Source organism: Cherax quadricarinatus, chromosome 18 (assembly GCF_038502225.1).
Source record: "Cherax quadricarinatus isolate ZL_2023a chromosome 18, ASM3850222v1, whole genome shotgun sequence".
NCBI lineage: Eukaryota > Metazoa > Arthropoda > Malacostraca > Decapoda > Parastacidae > Cherax > Cherax quadricarinatus.
In genome coordinates, this window is record NC_091309.1 from 30,650,600 (window position 1) to 30,671,068 (window position 20,469).

At 39.0% G+C, this 20,469-nt stretch overlaps 1 protein-coding gene across 7 annotated transcripts in view; it reads left to right on the forward strand.

The window, feature by feature from the left end:
• Tao (Serine/threonine-protein kinase Tao) overlaps positions 1-20,469 on the forward strand; it is a 330,915-nt gene that overhangs the window by 275,746 nt on the left and 34,700 nt on the right. For all 7 annotated transcript variants that reach the window (XM_070086374.1, XM_070086370.1, XM_070086375.1 and 4 more), the window contains exon 12: positions 262-535. In XM_070086374.1, coding sequence (XP_069942475.1) covers positions 262-535 — 274 coding nt within the window. The remainder of the gene's footprint in view (positions 1-261; positions 536-20,469) is intronic.

A 20,469-nucleotide genomic window follows, 5' to 3' on the forward strand; every position in this document is an offset into this window, starting at 1 on the left:
CGTGCAGCAGTTAGGTATGTTTATTGTTGAAACGTTTTGCCTACACTGTAGGTTTCTTCAGTCAAATACAACTGAAGAAGCCTACTGTGTAGGCAAAACTTTTCAACAATAAAGATACCTAACTGTTGCATGTGAATTACTTTACATTTTACACATCCCTTCTGTAAAGAATTATTTTAGGGTACTTGTTACCCTTTTCTATAATTAAGAATTGTTTTAATATACATTTTTATAAATTATGCTATTAATTTTATTTTGTAGGACCCAGAAAGAATACCTTAAAGCATCCGAACGTCAGGAAGAACAAAAATTAATGCAGCAGCAGGGAGAATACCTTCAATTAGAAACTCGTAAGTTTCGACGACGTGGCCTTTTGGCATACTATGTTAAAGAGCAGTCTCTTCTCAAAGAGGAGCTTACAAAGAGAGAGCAGCAGTTGGAGACAGCACATTCAATGCTTCTAAGACACCATCAGTTAACACAAGACCTTGAATATCGGCAGCAAAGAGCTATTCATGCTTTAAAGGAGGAGCAGGTAAATTTGTTTATTATAATGTTCTAATGGGAAAATCGAAAGGCAGAGATCCAAGGTAAAATAGAAGCTATGTGCCACTCTGGGGCTGATGTATTTAGCTAACATTTGCTGGCATTTAGTAGTCACTTTCATCACATTAGGTATTTCAATACATTTCTGGGGGGTCTTCACTTTTAAGGACCATATTAGTCTTGTTTATCTAGCAAGATTGTGAAGAATATAGATATTTTTGAGGTACACAAATATCTTGCATCATTCTTTTAGTAAAATGAAATTGCCACTTAATTTTAATCTTGTAAGTGCATTTTTTACTTTAATTAAAGTATTTGGAGAGTGTATAAATTTTTAGTGGAAGGAATCAAATCAAATCAAATCAAGATTATTCTCTATAAGGGTTACAATGTGGGGTTTACAGGATTTGGATATTGTGTGGTTTACATGATATAAAATACTAATTACAGAGGGGGCCACTAGGACACCTAGCATGGCTAGGCATTTCGGGCAGCCTTAGATTAATTCTTAACATTAAATCCTTACAGATTGTGGTATTAAGGCTAGGTGACTACATTATAATTTGTGAGTTTAGCAATGTGAATGCTTTTGCTTTAGCACAATACAAAGTGTCTATATTGGAGTATCATAGGCAAACTTATGACTAGTTAGGATTCATAATTTTAAGATTAAGATTAGTATTTCTGTGTATATAGTCAGTGGGTGGGTGAGTGTAATTGTGAACCACCAGGTGGTTATCATGTAGTTAGTTGTCGGGGTGTATCCGGAGATAAGATGTTTTCTAACTGTAGTTATGAAAGTGATGAGTGTGTCTGCAGTTCTAGAGTTTTCAGGTAGGGTGTTCCAGATTTTAGGTCCTTTGAAATACATTGAATTTTTGTGAAGGTTTAGTCGGACACAGGGAATGTCATAGAGATGTTTGTGTCTGGTGTTATGCCTGTGGATCCTGTCACAACTATCAAGAAAGCATTTTAGGTCAAGGTTAATATTGGAATTTAAGGTCCTGTAGATATAGATTGCACAGTAGTAAGCGTGGAAGTTCTGATCAGGGTGTAAGTTTAGATCTATGAAGAGTGGGGGGGTGTGTTGCCAGGGATGGTATTTAGTGATTATTCTTACTGCGGCTTTTTTTTGGGGTTATTATTGGCTTTAGGTGTGTTGCTGCAGTTGAACCCCAAGCACAGATAGCATAGGTGAGGTATGGATATATAAGTGAATGGTATAGTGTGAGAAGGGCAGTTTGCGGCACGTAGTATCATATCTTGGAGAGGATCCCCACCGTTTTGGATACTTTTTTTTTTATGTGTTGGATATGGGTGCTGAAATTTAGGTTGTTGTCGAGGTATAGGCCAAGGAATTTGCCCTCATTATGTCTGGCAATTAGAGTGTTGTCGATCTTAATGTAAAGTTGCATAACACTTGCTCTGCTACCAAACATAATATAGTAGGTTTTGTCAGTGTTAAGTTTAAGTTTATTGAACATAAGAATGTAGGAACACTGCAGAAGGCCTACTGGCCCATACGAGGCAGGTCCTTATCAAAACGACATCTACCTAAAGCTACCCAAGAAATAACTCCCGTACCCCATGACACCAATCAAACCCAGCCCCTCCCACTCATATATTTGTCCAGTCTCTTCTTAAAGCTACCGAAGGTCCTAGCCTCTATCACCCCACTGGGAAGGTAACAGCTTTTCTGGTTCGTTGACCCCATGGTACACTAGTGTGGCCACAGTCATCTCTGGGTCCTCTTCGGGAGGGAATATCACCCCTAGTTGCCTGCGGAGTGTCTCAGTAACTTCGCACTCTAGAAGATAGTGTGTTAGGGGCCGCTGGACAACGTGCTGACAGTACTGGCACATCTCCTCCTCAGCCTTGTCTACCATCATCTTGGCTGTTTGGAAAGCCCAAACGAAGCCGATGGATGGCGGTACACTGTGCTTTGGACCAGCTTCTATCATATGGAGGGGGTTCTCCATGAGTCGCTGCTCGGTACCACTGTTGAGATGGGGTATCACCTAAGACCTCCCCCATAAGTTTCGTGGCTCTGGCAGCCACCAGTTTGGTCTGTCGTAGGCTGATTGGGACAGTAATCCCAACATGTGGATAAATTAGACACGTGCAACTCTTGGGCATCCCTATCGAGGAAACGCTTCGCCACACAGTGGCTTCACCAGCCCACACGCAGGAGAAACTTGAAGAACAGGAGGAGAGTGAGGTAATCAGTCCCAATGAGGTAATCAGTCCCTCAAGTGTGGACTGAACACATCCACTCAAGGTTGAGGGACTGATTACCTCACTCTCCTCCCGCTCCCCAAGCCCCCCCCACGCATGGACCGATGAAGCCACTGTGCGGCGAAACGCTTCCTCAACAAAGACACCCAAGAGCCGCACATGTGTCTAATTTATCAACATGTCGGTTCTCTGAACCATTCATCTACAAACATGTGGATAGTCTGTTGCTGCCTTGGCTGCATCATCTGCCGCCTCATTTCCCCGGATGCCAGCATGGCTGGGGATCCAGTTCAATGTCGATCTATTACCCTGAACTTCTAAGGCTGTCATTATGCTCAGGCATACAGGAAGGTCACAACTCTTCTCACAGAGCAGCTGTACAGGCAGCAGTTTCTGCCCAGCAGCACAAAACGAACGAATCCAGGACTATTGCGTGAAGAGTGTGGGATCTTGTGACATGGTTGTTAATATCCGTCTCCTTAGTGGGGTACCTTGCTGCCGGTGCAGAATCGTGGCCACTTTGCAGGCGTTTATGTATCTTACTCTGTCAGCCAAGGAAGGAAGACGGGCCTCAGATCTGAGACATACTGTGTTGGTCCAGATGGGGGCACCAAGCATAGTTCTTATCGCCTGGTTTTGTACGACCTCCACCCTTTGCCTGCTCTGCGGGAAGAGATGAGCTAAAGCCAGTGAACCGTAGTCAATGAGTGAGCGTATAGCTTGTATATAGTACAAGCGAAGTACATCTTTGCTTGCCCCTGCATGTTATCCAAATCGATATTTTGAGCAGCTCATCGTTAACAATGATGTTGAGGGTGGCAAGATTAGGGTGGGAGATGACATAAGTTGTGTCGTCAACAAAGAGAATGGGTTTCAGGTGTTGGGATTTGTTTAGAAGATCATTGATGTAAATGAGGAAGAGCAGGGGTCCAAGCACACTTCCCTGCGGAACTCCAGTATCAAGTGGCCGTATTGATGAGGCTGTGTCTTTAATGGTGACATACTGATACCTATTAGAAAGGTAGGATTTAAAATATGCAAGCGCATGGCCTCTTATACCATAGTGGTCAAGTTTGTGGAGTAGGATGCCGTGGTCAGCCATGTCAAACGCTTTTCTTAGGTCAATAAAAATTCCTAGCGGATATTCCTTATGTTCCAATGCTGTGTAAAGCAGGTTTAGCATTTTTATAATTGCATCATTAGTGCTTTTATTTTTCCTGAATCCAAATTGGTAAGGGTTGAGTATGTTTTGTGCTGTTATAAATGAATACAGTCTCCTGTGCACGAGTTTCTTGAATATTTTGGATAGCAATGGTAAATTTGATATTGGAAGGTGGGGTAGGAGTCGGCATAGGAAAGGTTGGAGGAAGGGGGTAAAGGAAGTTTTGTGTGTGAGGAGCTTGGACTTCCAGCAAGCATGTGTCAACTTGCTGGATAGGAGCAAGTGGGGACAAATGGTTTTTTTATGACTTGTGCTGTTGAAGTATGAGCAAAGTAACTTTTATGAAGGGATTCAAGGAAACTGGTTAACCAGACATGAGTCCTGAAGGTGGGAAGTACAGTGCCTGCGCTTTGAAAGAGGGGAGTTGATATGCTGCAGTGTTTTAACTGGAGTGGAGGTGCACCTCTGGCAAGACAGTGATGGAGTAAATTATGTTGAGTGTTTCATATTTTTGGGGTCACCCTGCCTTGGTGGGAAATGGCCAGTGTATTAATAAAAAGAAGAAGTACAGGTCCTCCATCACAAATCCGGCATCATTGGGACCTGTAGTGTGCCGGATTACAGAGTGGTTAGGTTAGAATACACTTAATAAAATTAACCAACTTGACTTGCACAAAGTTCATTGAACATTGGCAAGAATCGAACGTTTCCGCTACTTTGAGCTCAATTTCAAGGTACTTTTCGTCATGAAAGCAATCAAAATCATGTCTATTTCTGTAATATATCTTCCATTCTATCAAATGAGTCCAAAAAAATGAGAATACAACCATAAAAATCATATGAAAATATACTGCAAAGAGGCGGCTAATGGCTGAGAAGTGAACTCCCTTATTTATCGCTCGTCTTTTTTATTTTTGTTGTACGTTTACAAGCATCTTTCCATCATACATTGCCCAAGTTTCAATGAGATAGCCCAACAAACAACCGAGAAAACAAAAATATTTACCAAAATCATATATGGCAAGCCCAAGCCAGGTACTGGAAATAAGTCACTTTGTCTGACTTTTCTGGGTTATCCTAGGTTCTCTATACATACACTGATATGTATGATAATCTATGTAACTGTATTTGTGTATACCTTAATAAACTTATTTACTTCTAGTCTGTCAACTGAGTACAAGAAACCGCCCATTCACTTATTTCAACTACCCAATAAAGTGGTCAGAAATTGGCAGTTTGGCCGATTTCACACAAATTTCAACAGATGCCAATTTCAAAATAGGGTCCAGAATAAACAATGTAGACATTCCTGGCACTAAAATAACATTTTCTCTGTTCATTAGTCATGGCTACAGGCCCCACTTATATTACTCTTGCTTACCATTTGGAATTTTTATTCACAAAAAAAAAAAAAAAAAAAAAAAGATTTACTGTTATGCAGACTACTGCTTTATTGTAATAATTGTATAAATAATGTCAACCCATTCTTGACTGGCAGGCGGACAGGTATTGGACGGTGACGTCATTTGTTGACTCTTGAGCTTCACTAAAGAATAGAACATTTTCGCTACTGTGAGTGCAATTTCAAGGTACTTTTCATCATGAAAGCAATCAAAATCATATCTATTTCTGTAATATATCTTTCATTCTATCAAATGAGACCGAAAAAATGAGAATATAACCATAACAACCATACAAAAATATACCGCTAAGCGGCCACTAATGGCTGAGAAGTGAACTCCGCTATTTATGGCCTGAATTCTTTCATTTTTGGTCTACGTTAAGAAGTATCTTTGACTCATAAATTGCCCTAGTTTGAATAAGATAACCCAACAAACAACTGAGAAAATAATAATAATGTAATAATATCTTTATTTACTACACGTACATGTACAAGGTATACAGTCCTAGCTGACATCAGTGACATACTACTGTATAGAAAGCTGCTTGTTATGCTGAGTATTTCAAAAAAATTACGTCAGTGTCCAAGGATAATACCCACACTAGTCGACTAACACCCAGGTGCCCATTTACTGATGGGTAAACATAGACAACAGGTGTAAAGAAACACGCCTAATGTTTCTACCCTGGCTGGGAATCGAATATTTACCAAAAATCATATATGGCTAACCCAAGCCAGGTACTAAAAATAAGCCACGTTGACTTTTTTGGGTTATCCTAGGTTCTCTACACATATGCTGCTATGTGTGATAATCTATATAGAGAAAATAACTTTTTTGTTTCAGGTTTATGGTGCAGTACGAGTGTACAGTAGGGCCCCACTTTACGGCGTTCCGCTAATACGGTCATTTCAGATTATGACCAAAACTCACTATACGGCTCCCCCACCTGACTTTCTAATACGGTCACCGCGCCCCACCCAGATTGTTTACATTCTCTGTGAGATCCGTAAGCCCTAAGTCTCTTCATTTTGTCAGGAAACTCCAAAATTTCAAGTGTTTTTAAAAGTTATTTCATATTTTATATATATATATATTTTTTTTTTCTTCAACAAGTCGGCCGTCTCCCACCGAGGCAGGGTGACCCCAAAAAAAAGAAAGAAAATCCCCAAAAACAAAATATTTTCATTATCATTCAACACTTTCACCACACTCGCACATTATCACTGTTTTTGCAGAGGTGCTCAGAATACAACAGTTTAGAAGCATACACATATAAAGATACACAACATATCCTTCCAAACTGCCAATATCCCAAACCCCTGCTTTAAAGTGCAGGCTTTGTACTTCCCATTTCCAGGACTCAAGTCCGACTATATGAAAATAACCGGTTTCCCTGAATCCCTTCACTAAATATTACCCTGCTCACACTCCAACAGATCGTCAGGTCCCAAGTACCATTCGTCTCCATTCACTCCTATCTAACATGCTCACACACGCTTGCTGGAAGTCCAAGCCCCTTGCCCACAAAACCTCCTTTACCCCCTCTCTCCAACCCTTTCGAGGACGACCCCTACCCCGCCTTCCTTCCCCTATAGATTTATATGCTTTCCATGTCATTCTACTTTCTCTAAATGACCAAACCACCTCAACAACCCCTCTTCTGCCCTCTGACTAATACTTATATTAACTCCACACCTTTTCCTAATTTCCACACTCCGAATTTTCTACATAATATTTACATCACACATTGCCCTTAAACAGGACATCTCCACTGCCTCCAACCGTCTCCTCGCTGCTGCATTTACCACCCAAGCTTCACACCCATATTAGAGTGTTGGTACTACTATACTTTCATACATTCCCTTCTTTGCCTCCATAGATAACATTTTTTGACTCCACATATACCTCAATGCACCACTCACCTTTTTTCCCTCATCAATTCTATGATTAACCTCATCCTTCATCAATCCATCCGCCGACACGTCAACTCCCAAGTATCTGAAAACATTCACTTCTTCCATACTCCTCCTCCCCAATTTGATATCCAATTTTTCTTTATCTAAATCATTTGACACCCTCATCACCTTACTCTTTTCTATGTTCACTTTCAACTTTCTACCTTTACACACATTCCCAAACTCATCCACTAACCTTTGCAATTTTTCTTTAGAATCTCCATAAGCAAAGTATCATCAGCAAAAAGTAATTGTGTCAATTCCCATTTTGAATTTGATTCCCCAAAATTTAATCCCACCCCTCTCCCAAACACCCTAGCATTTACTTCCTTTACAACCCCATCTATAAATATATTAAACAACCATGGTGACATTACACATCCCTGTCTAAGACCTACTTTTACCAGGAAGTAGTCTCCCTCTCTTCTACACACCCTAACCTGAGCCTCACTATCCTCATAAAAACTCTTTACAGCATTTAGTAACTTACCACCTATTCCATATACTTGCAACATCTGCCACATTGCTCCTCTATCCACTCTATCATATGCCTTTTCTAAATCCATAAATGCAATAAAAACTTCCCTACCTTTATCTAAATACTGTTCACATATATGCTTCAATGTAAACACTTGATCTACACATCCTCTACCCACTCTGAAACCTCCTTGCTCATCCGCAATCCTACATTCTGTCTTACCTCTAATTCTTTCAATTTTAACCCTACCATACACTTTTCCTGGTATACTCAGTAAACTTATTCCTAGATGAATGGTTCAGAGAACCGACGTGTTGATAAATTAGACACATGTGCAACTCTTGGGTATCTTTATTGAGGAAACATTTCGCCACACAGTCGCTTCATCAGTCCAAACGTAAGAGAAACTTGAAGAACAGGAGGAGAATGAGGTAATCAGTCCCTCAACCTTGAGTCGATGTGTTCAGTCCATCAATCTTGAATAGAATTGATGGACTGAACACATCGACTCAAGGTTGAGGGACTGATTACCTCATTCTCCTCCTGTTCTTCAAGTTTCTCCTACGTTTGGACTGATGAAGCCACTGTGTGGCGAAACGTTTCCTCAATAAAGATACCCAAGAGTTGCACATGTGTCTAATTTATCAAACTTATTCCTCTATAATTTTTACAGTCTCTTTTGTCCCCTTTCCCTTTATATAAAGGGACTATACAGTGTACCCCCGCATAGCGATTTTAATCCGTGCAAGAGGGCTCATTGTTATGCGAAATGATCGGTATGCGAATGAATTTTCCCCATAAGAAATAATGGAAATCAAATTAATCCGTGCAAGACACCCAAAATTATGAAAAAAAAAAATTTTACCACATGAAATATACATTTTCCTACACACAAAGAGAAGGATACATGCACAATAGTAGAGTAGTACATGCACAATATATATTGTGCATGTACTACTATACTAAACGAAGAATAAATGACACTTACCTTTATTGAAGATGCAGCAATGACTGATGAGACACTGTGTCCTGGGAGTGATTTTTCCTCCTGAGTACTGTAGGTCCTGTTTGGCATTTTCTTCCAGAACAGGCCTTATCACACTGTGTATGCCTCTACGATTCTTAAATCTCTCAAACCAACCTTTGCTGGCTTTAAATTCACCAATATGAGCACTAGTTCCAGGCATTTTTCCCTGTTCACCTGGGTGTTAGTCGACTGGTGTGGGTTGCATCCTGGGAGACAAGATTAAGGACCCCAATGGAAATAAGTTAGACAGTCTTCGATGACACTGACTTTTTTGGGTTATCCTGGGTGGCAAATCCTCTGGGGTTAATTGTTTCTTGGTATTCTCAATAAGCCACACCAACAACGGTGCTACAGCAGCAGCAGCAGCAGCAGCTGACAGTGCAGCAGCAGCAGCTGAAGCTGACGGTGGTACAGCAGCAGCAGCAGCAGCTGTACCACCAGTAGTAGCGATGGTTGATTGGCGTTTATTATACAACCTGGCCAGCTCGGAGACACGCACTCCACTTTCATACTTATCAATGATCTTTTTCTTCATCTCTATAGTAATTCTCACCCTTATTGCTGTAGGGTTGGCACTAGAAGCTTTCTTGGGGCCCATGGTCACTTATTTTGCAGATAAAATCACCAAAAACACTGTAATAATACAAAATGTTCCAATTGTATGCTTGGATGTTACCGCGGAGGCTGGCTGGTAAACAATGCCACCGGCGGCACATGTGAGGCTGGCTAAGGGCGCACATTGGATGCGTCTCGGACGAACAGCGGTGAGCGGGTTTTTGAGCGGTATGCGAGGCAAAATTTTTGCGATAAAAGCGAGCGGTATGCGGATTAAACGTTATGTGATGCCAACGGTATGCGGGGGTCCACTGTACATGCTCTCCGCCAATCCCTAGGTACCTTCCCCTCTTTCATACATTTATTAAACAAAAGTACCAACCACTCCAACACTATATCCCCCCCTGCTTTTAACATTTCTGTCATGATCCCATCAGTTCCAACTGCTTTACCCCCTTTCATTTTACGTAATGCCTCACGTACCTCCCCCACACTTACATTCTGCTCTTCTTCACTCCTAAAAGATGGTATACCTCCCTGACCAGTGCGTGAAATTACTGCCTCTGTTTCTTCCTTAATATTTAAAAGTTCCTCAAAATATTCTCGCCATCTACCTAATACCTCCATCTCCCCATCTACTAACTTCCCTACTCTGTTTTTAACTGACAAATCCATACGTTCCCTAGGCTTTCTTAACTTGTTTAACTCGCTCCAAAATTTTTTCATATTTTCATGAAAATTTCTTGACAGTGCCTCTCCCACTCTATCATCTGCTCTCCTTTTGCACACTCTCACCACTCTCTTTACCTTTCTTTTACTCTCCATATACTCTGCTCTTCTTATGACACTTCTGCTTTGTAAAAACCTCTCATAAGCTACCTTTTTCTCTTTTATCACACCCTTTACTTCATCATTCCACCAATCACTCCTCTTTCTTCCTGCACCCACCCTCCTATATCCACAAACTTCTGCCCCACATTCTAATACTGCATTTTTAAAACTATTCCAACCCTCTTCAACCCCCCAACTACTCATCTTTGCACTAGCCCACGTTTCTGCCAATAGTCGCTTATATCTCACCTGAACTTCCTCCTCCCTTAGTTTATACACTTTCACCTCCCTCTTACTTGTTGTTGCCACCTTCCTCTTTTCCCATCTACCTCTTACTCTAACTGTAGCTACAACCAAATAATGATCCGATATATCAGTTGCCCCTCTATAAACATGTACATCCTGGAGCCTACCCATCAACCTTTTATCCACCAATACATAATCTAATAAACTACTTTCATTACGTGCTACATCATACCTTGTATATTTATTTATCCTCTTTTTCATAAAATATGTATTACTTATTACCAAATCTCTTTCTACACATAGCTCAATTAAAGGCTCCCCATTTACATTTACCCCTGGCACCCCAAATTTACCTACTACTCCCTCCATAACATTTTTACCCACTTTAGCATTGAAATCCCCAACCACCATTACTCTCACACTTGATTCAAAACTCCCCACGCATTCACTCAACATTTCCCAAAATCTCTCTCTCTCCTCTACACTTCTCTCTTCTCCAGGTGCATACACGCTTATTATAACCCACTTTTCACATCCAATCTTTATTTTACTCCACATAATCCTTGAATTAATACATTTATAGTCCCTCTTTTCCTGCCATAGCTTATCCTTCAACATTATTGCTACTCCTTCTTTAGCTCTAACTCTATTTGAAACCTCTGACCTAATCCCATTTATTCCTCTCCACTGAAACTCTCCCACCCCCTTCAGCTTTGTTTCACTTAAAGCCAGGACATCCAGCTTCTTCTCATTCATAACATCCACAATCATCTCTTTCTTATCTGCACAACATCCACGCACATTCAGACTTCCCACTTTGACAATTTTCTTCTTCTTATTCTTTTTAGTAATCTTTACAGGAAAAGGGGTTACTAGCCCATTGTTCCTGGCATTTTAGTTGACTTTTACAACACGCATGGCTTACGGAGGAAAGTTTCTTATTCCACTTCCCCATGGATATAAAAGGAAAAGTAATAAGACCAAGAACTATTAAGATAAAATCAAAGAAAACTCAGATGAGTGTGTATAAATAAACGTGTACATGTATGTGTAGTGTGACCTAAGTGTAAGTAGAAGTAGCAAGACATACCTGTAATCTTGCATATTTATAAGACAGACAAAAGACATCAGCAATCCTACCATCATGTATAACAATCACAGGCTTTCGTTTTACACTCACTTGGCAGGACGGTAGTACCTCCCTGGGTGGTTGCTGTCTACCAACCTACTACCTATATATACTCTGATAATTATTCTTATGTATACCTGTACCTAAATAAACTTACACATTGTGCTGGCTTGCAGGTACACATTAAAATCAGTAAGAGTGTCTTAGGTCTCCAGACATCATATTAGTAATGATAATGATAATCACCGAGTCTCATTTAAATGTCGTATATTACATTAATACAGCAGGGCCTCACTTATACGGCAGGTTAGGTTCCAGGCTACCGCCGTAAAGTGGAACACCCTTTTTTTCCACTTATAAATGCATACAAACACTAGATAACAAGTTTACACTAACATATATTAAGTTAGCAATAGAACCAGGCATCAAAAAACAATAAAAAAGTACAATACACACATAGTGCACTCATTACTTACCTTAAAATATTTATAGTCTTAATCTAGGGTGAGACAAGTAGTATTTATTGTAAGAAATCAAGTGTGGTATGTATGGTAGTCAGCCAGGCTATCATACCAGGCCACCCCACCTGCACATACTATTCTATGATATTTAGGCATCCCAGAGCGATAAAATGTATATACAGTTCACTCATTACTTACCTTAAAATATTTGTAGTCTTAATGTAGGGTCAGGAGTAAGTAAATGAGATAAAACGAATAAATGAGAGAGAGAAAGAATGAGTGCATGAGAGAGGACAGGCGCAGAGTTATGTAAACAAACCAGGCGAAGGTAAGTTTTGTAAACAAAGTGTACACGTCTGGTTTGTGTACAAGTTACATTGTGTACAGGTTGTCTTTACATTGATACGGTAGAATAAATAAAGAAGAACACTCCCATTCTCATGTAACATCATTTTGAGAAGAAATGATGCTCTGAGTGAAGGTAATGGAAATAAGTCACTCTGACTTTTTTGGGTTATCCTAGGTTCTCTACACATGTGTTGTTATGTATGATAATCTATGTAACTGTATTTGTGTATACCTGAATAAACTTACATACAAAAGGAATAATTTTCTACAGTTACCCACAGTAACTCATTTTCTCTTATGTTAGATTAGAGAAAATGTTATTCTTGCCGTCACTTGTACAAGTTATCTGGCTACCACATCTCATATTTATGTTTATTTATTCTATTGTGGGGTGTATTTATCATCTTTTTATGTTATGTATCGTGTTTATTATATAATTTTGAAAAAAATATCATGGATGGATTAATGAAAATGTGTATATTAACGTAATATACGACATTTAATGAGACTCGGTGATTATTATCATCATTTCTAATATGGCGTCACTTGTGCAAGTCGTCTGCTACCACATCTCGCATTTATGTTTATTTATTCTACTGTGGGGTGTATTTATCTTATTTATTTGTTATGCATCGTGTTTATTATATAATTTTGAAAAAATATAGATGGATTAATGAAAATGTGTATATTAACGTAATACACGACATGCAAATGAGACTCGATGATTATTATTATCATTACTAATATGATGTCTGGAGACATAAGACACTCTTACTGATTTTAATGTGTACCTGCATGCCAGCACAGTATGTAAGTTTATTTAAGTACAGGTATATATAAGTATAATTATCAGAGTATATATAAAATATGAAATAACTTTTAAAAACATTTGAAATTTTGGAGTTTCCAGACAAAATGAAGAGACTTAGTGCTTACTGAGCTCACGAAGAATGTAAACAAACAAGGTGGGGCGCGGTGACCGTATTAGAAAGTAAGGTGGGGGGAGCCGCATAGCGAGTTTTGGTCATAATTTGAAATGACCATATTAGTGGAACGCAGTGAAGTGAAACGCCGTAAAGCGGGGCCCTGCTGTATACACATTTTCATTAATCCATCTATGATATTTTTTCAAAATTATATAATAAACACGATGCATAACATATAAATATGATAAATACACCCCACAGTAGAATAAATAAACATAAATATGAGATGTGGTAGCAGACGACTTGCACAAGTGACGCCATATTAGAAATAATAATAATAATAATAATCACCGAGTCTCATTAAATGTTGTATATTACGTTAATATACGCATTTTCATTAATCCATTCATGATATTTTTTTCGAAATTATATAATAAACATGATACATAACATATAAAGATGATAAATACACCCCACAATAGAATAAATAAACATAAATATAAGATGTGGGAGCCAGATAACTTGTACAAGTGACCACAAGAATAACAATTTCTCTAATCTAACATAAGAGAAAATGTGTTACTGGGGGTAACTGTAGAAAATTATTCCTTTTGTATGTATGTATGTATGTATGTCAGGTATACACAAATAGTTACATAGATTATCATACATAACAGCATATGTGTAGAGAACCCAGGATAACCCAAAAAAGTCAGAGTGACTTATTTCCATTGCCTTCACTCAGAGTGTCATTTCTTCTCAAAATGATGTTACATGAGAATGGGAGTGTTCTTTATTTATTCTACCGTATCAATGTAGAGACAACTTGTACACAATGTAACTTGTACACAAACCAGACGTGTACACTTTTTATGTTTACAAAACTTACCTTTGCCTGGTTTGTTTACATAACTCGGCGCCTGTCCTCTCTCATGCACTCATTCTTTCTCTCTCTCATTTATTCATTCGTTTTATGTCATTTACTTACTCCTGACCATACATTAAGACTACAAATATTGTAAGGTATGTAATGAGGGAACTGTATATACATTTTATCGCTCTGGGATGCTTAAATATCATGGAATAGTATGTGTGGGTGGGTTGGCCTGGTATGGTAGCCCGGCTGACTACCATACATACCACACTTGATTTTTTACAATAAATACTACTCATCTCGCCCTAGATTAAGACTACAAATATTTTAAGGTAAGTAATGAGTAAACTGTATACGCATTTTATCGCTCTGGGATGCTTAAATGTAATAGAATATTATGTGGCCTGATATGGTAGCCCGGCTGACTACCATACATACCACACTTGATTTCTTACAATAAATACTACTTGTTTCACCCTAGGTTAAGACTATAAATATTTTAAGGTTAGTAATGAGTGCACTATGTGTGTATTGTACTTTTTTATTGTTTTTTGATGCCTAGTTCTATTGCTAACTTAATATATTTTAGTGTAAACTTGTTATCTAGTATTTGTTAGCATTTATAAGTGGAAAAAAAGGGTGTTCCACTTTATGGCGATTTCCGCTTTACGGCGGTAGCCTGGAACCTAACCTGCCGTATAAGTGGGGCCCTACTGTATATCACAGTTAGCCCTGTGCTACACTCTGTTTTCTCTAATAGTGTAAGCCCCAAGACAGGGATAGGAGAATGGTATTTGTATATCATATCCTCTTCATACCTATGTCGAACTGCTCGGTGTTATGCCAAATATTATTTATTCTGGAGTATTTAACATGTTTTATGTTATTTATATTGTTTATTATGTCATATTAGATCAATTGTGATAGGCAAATAAGCTGTAGTGTTGATATTAGCGTAATAATAAAGCATATTCTCCTGCTTCATGAGACTTGAGTTCATGGCAACCGACAGTGGCTTCAAAGTCACCTTATCATTAACGGATAATGTACTGTGTCGGTGCTTTACATAATGAGAAGCATTTCTTTTATTCATTGGAACCATGGCTAGAGCTAAAAGTAAGCAGGTTAAAACAATAAATGGAGAAAAAGAAATTGGAATGACTTATGCACCAAGTAGCGCCACCAAACAGTACCAGCAGGTTGGTGTGGCGACCCTGGAAATTTTAAATTATGCTAGCCAAAATTAGTGCCGAATAATTGATTGCCGGATTTGTGATGGCGGACCTGTATTTGTGAATTAGATAAATGTTTATAACATTCAGCATATCCACTAACACAGCAAAATCTGAATGCACTGAGTGTGTTAGTGTTCCTAATGTTCTTTGAACCTGTATCATTTCATTATTAGTTTGTAATATTGTGTTTTTACATTTTCTTGTAGATTTCCATGGTTTTCTCTAAAAAAAAAATTTTTATCCTTGTATATATGTACTGAATTTTGATATATTCCAGATTTTGTGTGTTTGGAACAATGAACTCTTATGTGCAATTACTGTATAAGTATATGCTGTATAGTATAAAATTTGAACTCCAAAAAAAAAAAAAAAACTTATGATAATGGTAATTGGTCTTTATTTACCGTACTGGAATAAGTTCAGTAAACGAAATCTTATGAAATTGGTAGGACTTTTTTTTTATATTCTTTTACACTAATGGGTAGTAATCAGTCAGTGGCCTATAAGGGCAAAGTATTTTCCAGTACTAATAATAATAATTAATGTATATTGTTTGACACTTTTTTTATTTTATTTTTTTTTCAACAAGTCAGCCGTCTCCCACTGAGGCAGGGTGACACAAGAAGAAAGAAAATCCCCCCCAAAAAAAAGAAAATATTTTCATCATTCAACACTTTCACCTCACTCACACATAATCACTGTTTTTGCAGAAGTGCTCAGAACACAACAGTTTAGAAGCATATACGTATACAGATACACAACATATCCCTCCAAACTGCTAATATCCCGAACCCCTCCTTTAGAGTGCAGGCATTGTACTTCCCATTTCCAGGACTCAAGTCCGGCTATATAAAAATAACCGGTTTCCCTGAATCCCTTCACTAAATACTACCCAGCTCACACTCCAACAGATCGTCAGGTCCCAAATACCATTCGTCTCCATTCACTCCTATCAAAGACGCTCATGCATGCCTGCTGGAAGTCCAAGCCCCTCGCCCACAAAACCTCCCTTACCCCTTCCTTCCAACCTTTTCGAGGACGACCCCTACTCTGCCTTCCTTCTCCTACAGATTTAAATGCTCTCCATGTCATTCTACTTTGATCCATTCTTTCTAAATGACCAAACCACCTCAACAACCCCTCTTCAGCCCTCTGACTAATACTTTTATTAACTCCACACCTAATTTCCACACTCCGAATTTTCTGCATAATATTTACACCACACATTGCCCTTAGACAGGAAATCTCCACTGCCTCCAACCACCTCCTCGCTGCAGCATTCACAACCCAAGCTTCACACCCATATAAGAGTGTTGGTACTACTATACTTTCATACATTCCCTTCTTTGCCTCCATAGATAATGTTTTTTGACTCCACATATGCCTCAACGCACCACTCACCTTGTTTCCCTCATCAATTCTATGATTAACCTCATCCTTCACAAATCCATCTGCCGACACGTCAGCCCCCAAGTATCTGAAAACATTCACGTCTTCCATACTCCTCCTCCCCAATTTGATATCTAATTTTTCTTTATCTAAATCATTTGATACCCTCATCACCTTACTCTTTTCTATGTTCACTTTCAACTTTCTAACTTTACACACACTCCCAAACTCATCCACTAACCTTCGCAATTTTTCTTTAGAATCTCCCATAAGCACAGTATCATCAGCAAAAAGTAACTGTGTCAATTCCCATTTTGTATTTGATTCCCCATAATTTAATCCCACCCCTCTCCCGAACACCCTAGCATTTACAGTGGACCCCCGGTTTACGATCACCTCCCAATGCGACCAATTATGTAAGTGTATTTATGTAAGTGCGTTTGTATGTGTATGTTTGGGGGTCTGAAATGGACTAATCTAATTCACAATATTCCTTATGGGAACAAATTCGGTCAGTACTGGCACCTGAACATACTTCTGGAATGAAATAATATCGTAAACCGGGGGTCCACTGTACTTCTTTTACAACCCCATCTATAAATATATTAAAAAACCATGGTGACATTACACATCCCTGTCTAAGACCTACTTTTACCGGGAAGTAGTCTCCCTCTCTTCTACACACCCTAACCTGAGCCTCACTATCCTCATAAAAACTCTTTACAGCATTTAGTAACTTACCGCCTATTCCATATACTTGCAACATCTGCCACATTGCTCCCCTATCCACTCTATCATATGCCTTTTCTAAATCCATAAATGCAATAAAAACTTCCCTACCTTTATCTAAATACTGTTCACATATATGCTTTAATGTAAACACTTGATCTACACATCCCCTACCCACTCTGAAACCTCCTTGCTCATCCGCAATCCTACATTCTCTCTTAACTCTAATTCTTTCAATAATAACCCCACCGTACACTTTTCCTGGTTATTTATTATTTATTATCACACCGGCCGATTCCCACCAAGGCAGGGTGGCTCGAAAAAGAAAAACTTTCACCATCATTCACTCCATCACTGTCTTGCCAGAAGGGTGCTTTACACTACAGTTTTTAAACTGCAACATTAACACCCCTCCTTCAGAGTGCAGGCACTGTATTTCCCATCTCCAGGACTCAAGTCCGGCCTGCCGGTTTCCCTGAATCCCTTCATAAATGTTACTTTGCTCACACTCCAACAGCACGTCAAGTATTAAAAACCATTTGTCTCCATTCACTCCTATCAAACACGCTCACGCATGCCTGCTGGAAGTCCAAGCCCCTCGCACACAAAACCTCCTTTACCCCCTCCCTCCAACCCTTCCTAGGCCGACCCCTACCCCGCCTTCCTTCCACTACAGACTGATACACTCTTGAAGTCATTCTGTTTCGCTCCATTCTCTCTACATGTCCGAACCACCTCAACAACCCTTCCTCAGCCCTCTGGACAACAGTTTTACTTAGTAAACTTATTCCTCTATAATTTTTACAATCTCTTTTGTCCCCCTTCCCTTTATATAAAGGGACTATACATGCTCTCCACCAGTCCCTAGGTACCTTCCCCTCTTTCATACATTTATTAAACAAAAGTACCAACCACTCCAACACTATATCCCCCCCCCCCCTGCTTTTAACATTTCTGGCATGATCCCATCAGTTCCAGCTGCTTTACCCCCTTTCATTCTACGTAATGCCTCAAGTACCTCCCCCACACGTACATTCTGCTCTTCTTCACTCCTAAAAGATGGTATACCTCCCTGGCCAGTGCATGAAATTGCCGCCTCCCTTTCTTCCTCAACATTTAAAAGTTCCTCAAAATATTCTTGCCATCTACCTAATACCTCCCTCTCCCCATCTACTAGCTCCTCTACTCTGTTTTTAACTGACAAATCCATACGTTCCCTAGGCTTTCTTAACTTGTTTAACTCGCTCCAAATTTTTTTCTTATTTTCATTAAAATTTCTTGACAGTGCCTCTCCCACTCTATCATCTGCTCTGCTTTTGCACTCTCACCACTCTCTTCACCTTTCTTTTACTCTCCATATACTCTGCTCTTCTTATAACACTTCTGCTTTGTAAAAACCTCTCATAAGCTAACTTTTTTCTCTCTTATCACACCCTTTACTTCATCATTCCACCAATCACTCCTCTTTCTTCCTGCACCCACCCTCCTATAACCACAAACTTCTGCCCCACATTCTAATACTGCATTTTTAAAACTATTCCAACCCTCTTCAGCAACCCCACTACTCATCTTTGCACTAGCCTACCTTTCTGCCAATAGTCTCTTATATCTCGCCCGAACTTCCTCCTCCCTTAGTTTATACACTTTCACTTCCCTCCTACTTGTTGTTGCCACCTTCCTCTTGTCCCATGTACCTCTTACTCTAACTGTAGCTACAACTAAATGATCCGATATATCAGTTGCCCCTCTATAAACATGTACATCCTGGACCCTACCCATTAACCTTTTATCCACCAGTACATAATCTAACAAACTAATTTCATTACGTGCTGCATCATACCTTGTATATTTATTTATCCTCTTTTTCATAAAATATGTATTACTTATTACCAAATCTCTCTCTACACATAGCTCAATTAAAGGCTCCCCATTTACATTTACCCCTGGCACCCCAAATTTACCTACTACTCCATCCACAACATTTTTACCCACTTTAGCATTGAAATCCCCAACCACAAGTACTCTCTCACTTGGTTCAAAACTCCCCACGCATTCACTCAACATTTCCCAAAATATCTCTCTCTCCTCTACACTTCTCTCTTCTCCAGGTGCATATACACTTACTATAACCCACTTTTCACATCCAACCTTTATTTTACTCCACATAATTCTTGTATTAATACATTTGTAGTCCCTCTTTTCCTGCCATATCTTATCCTTCAACATTATTGCTACTCCTTCTTTATCTCTAACTTTATTTGAAACCCCTGACCTAATCCCATTTATTCCTCTCCACTGAAACTCTCCTACCCCTTTCAGCTTTGTTTCACTTAAAGCCAGGACATCCAGCTTCTTCTCATTCATAACATCCACAATCATCTCTTATCATTTGCACAACATCCACGCACATTCAGACTTCCCACTTTGACAATTTTCTTCTTATTCTGTTTAGTAATCTTGACAGGAAAAGGGGTTACTAGCCCATTGTTCCCGGCATTTTAGTTGACTTTTACAACACATGGTTTACGGAGGAAAGATTCTTATTCCACTTTCCCATGGATATAAAAGGAAAAGTAATAAGACCATGAACTATTAAGATAAAATCAAAGAAAACTCAGACGAGTGTGTATAAATAAACATGTACATGTATGTGTAGTGTGACCTAAGTGTAAGTAGAAGTAGCAAGACATACCTGTAATCTTGCATATTTATGAGACAGACAAAACACACCAGCAATCCTACCATCATGTAAAACAAATACAGGCTTTCGTTTTACACTCACTTGGCAGGACGGTAGTACCTCCCTGGGTGGTTGCTGTCTACTAACCTACTACCTTATTTTAAATGAATTAATATTTTTATGGTAATTAATTGCATGTATAACACATTTTTTTTTTTGGCAAAATTTAATTTAGTATTTGATTCTGGAATGATAACATC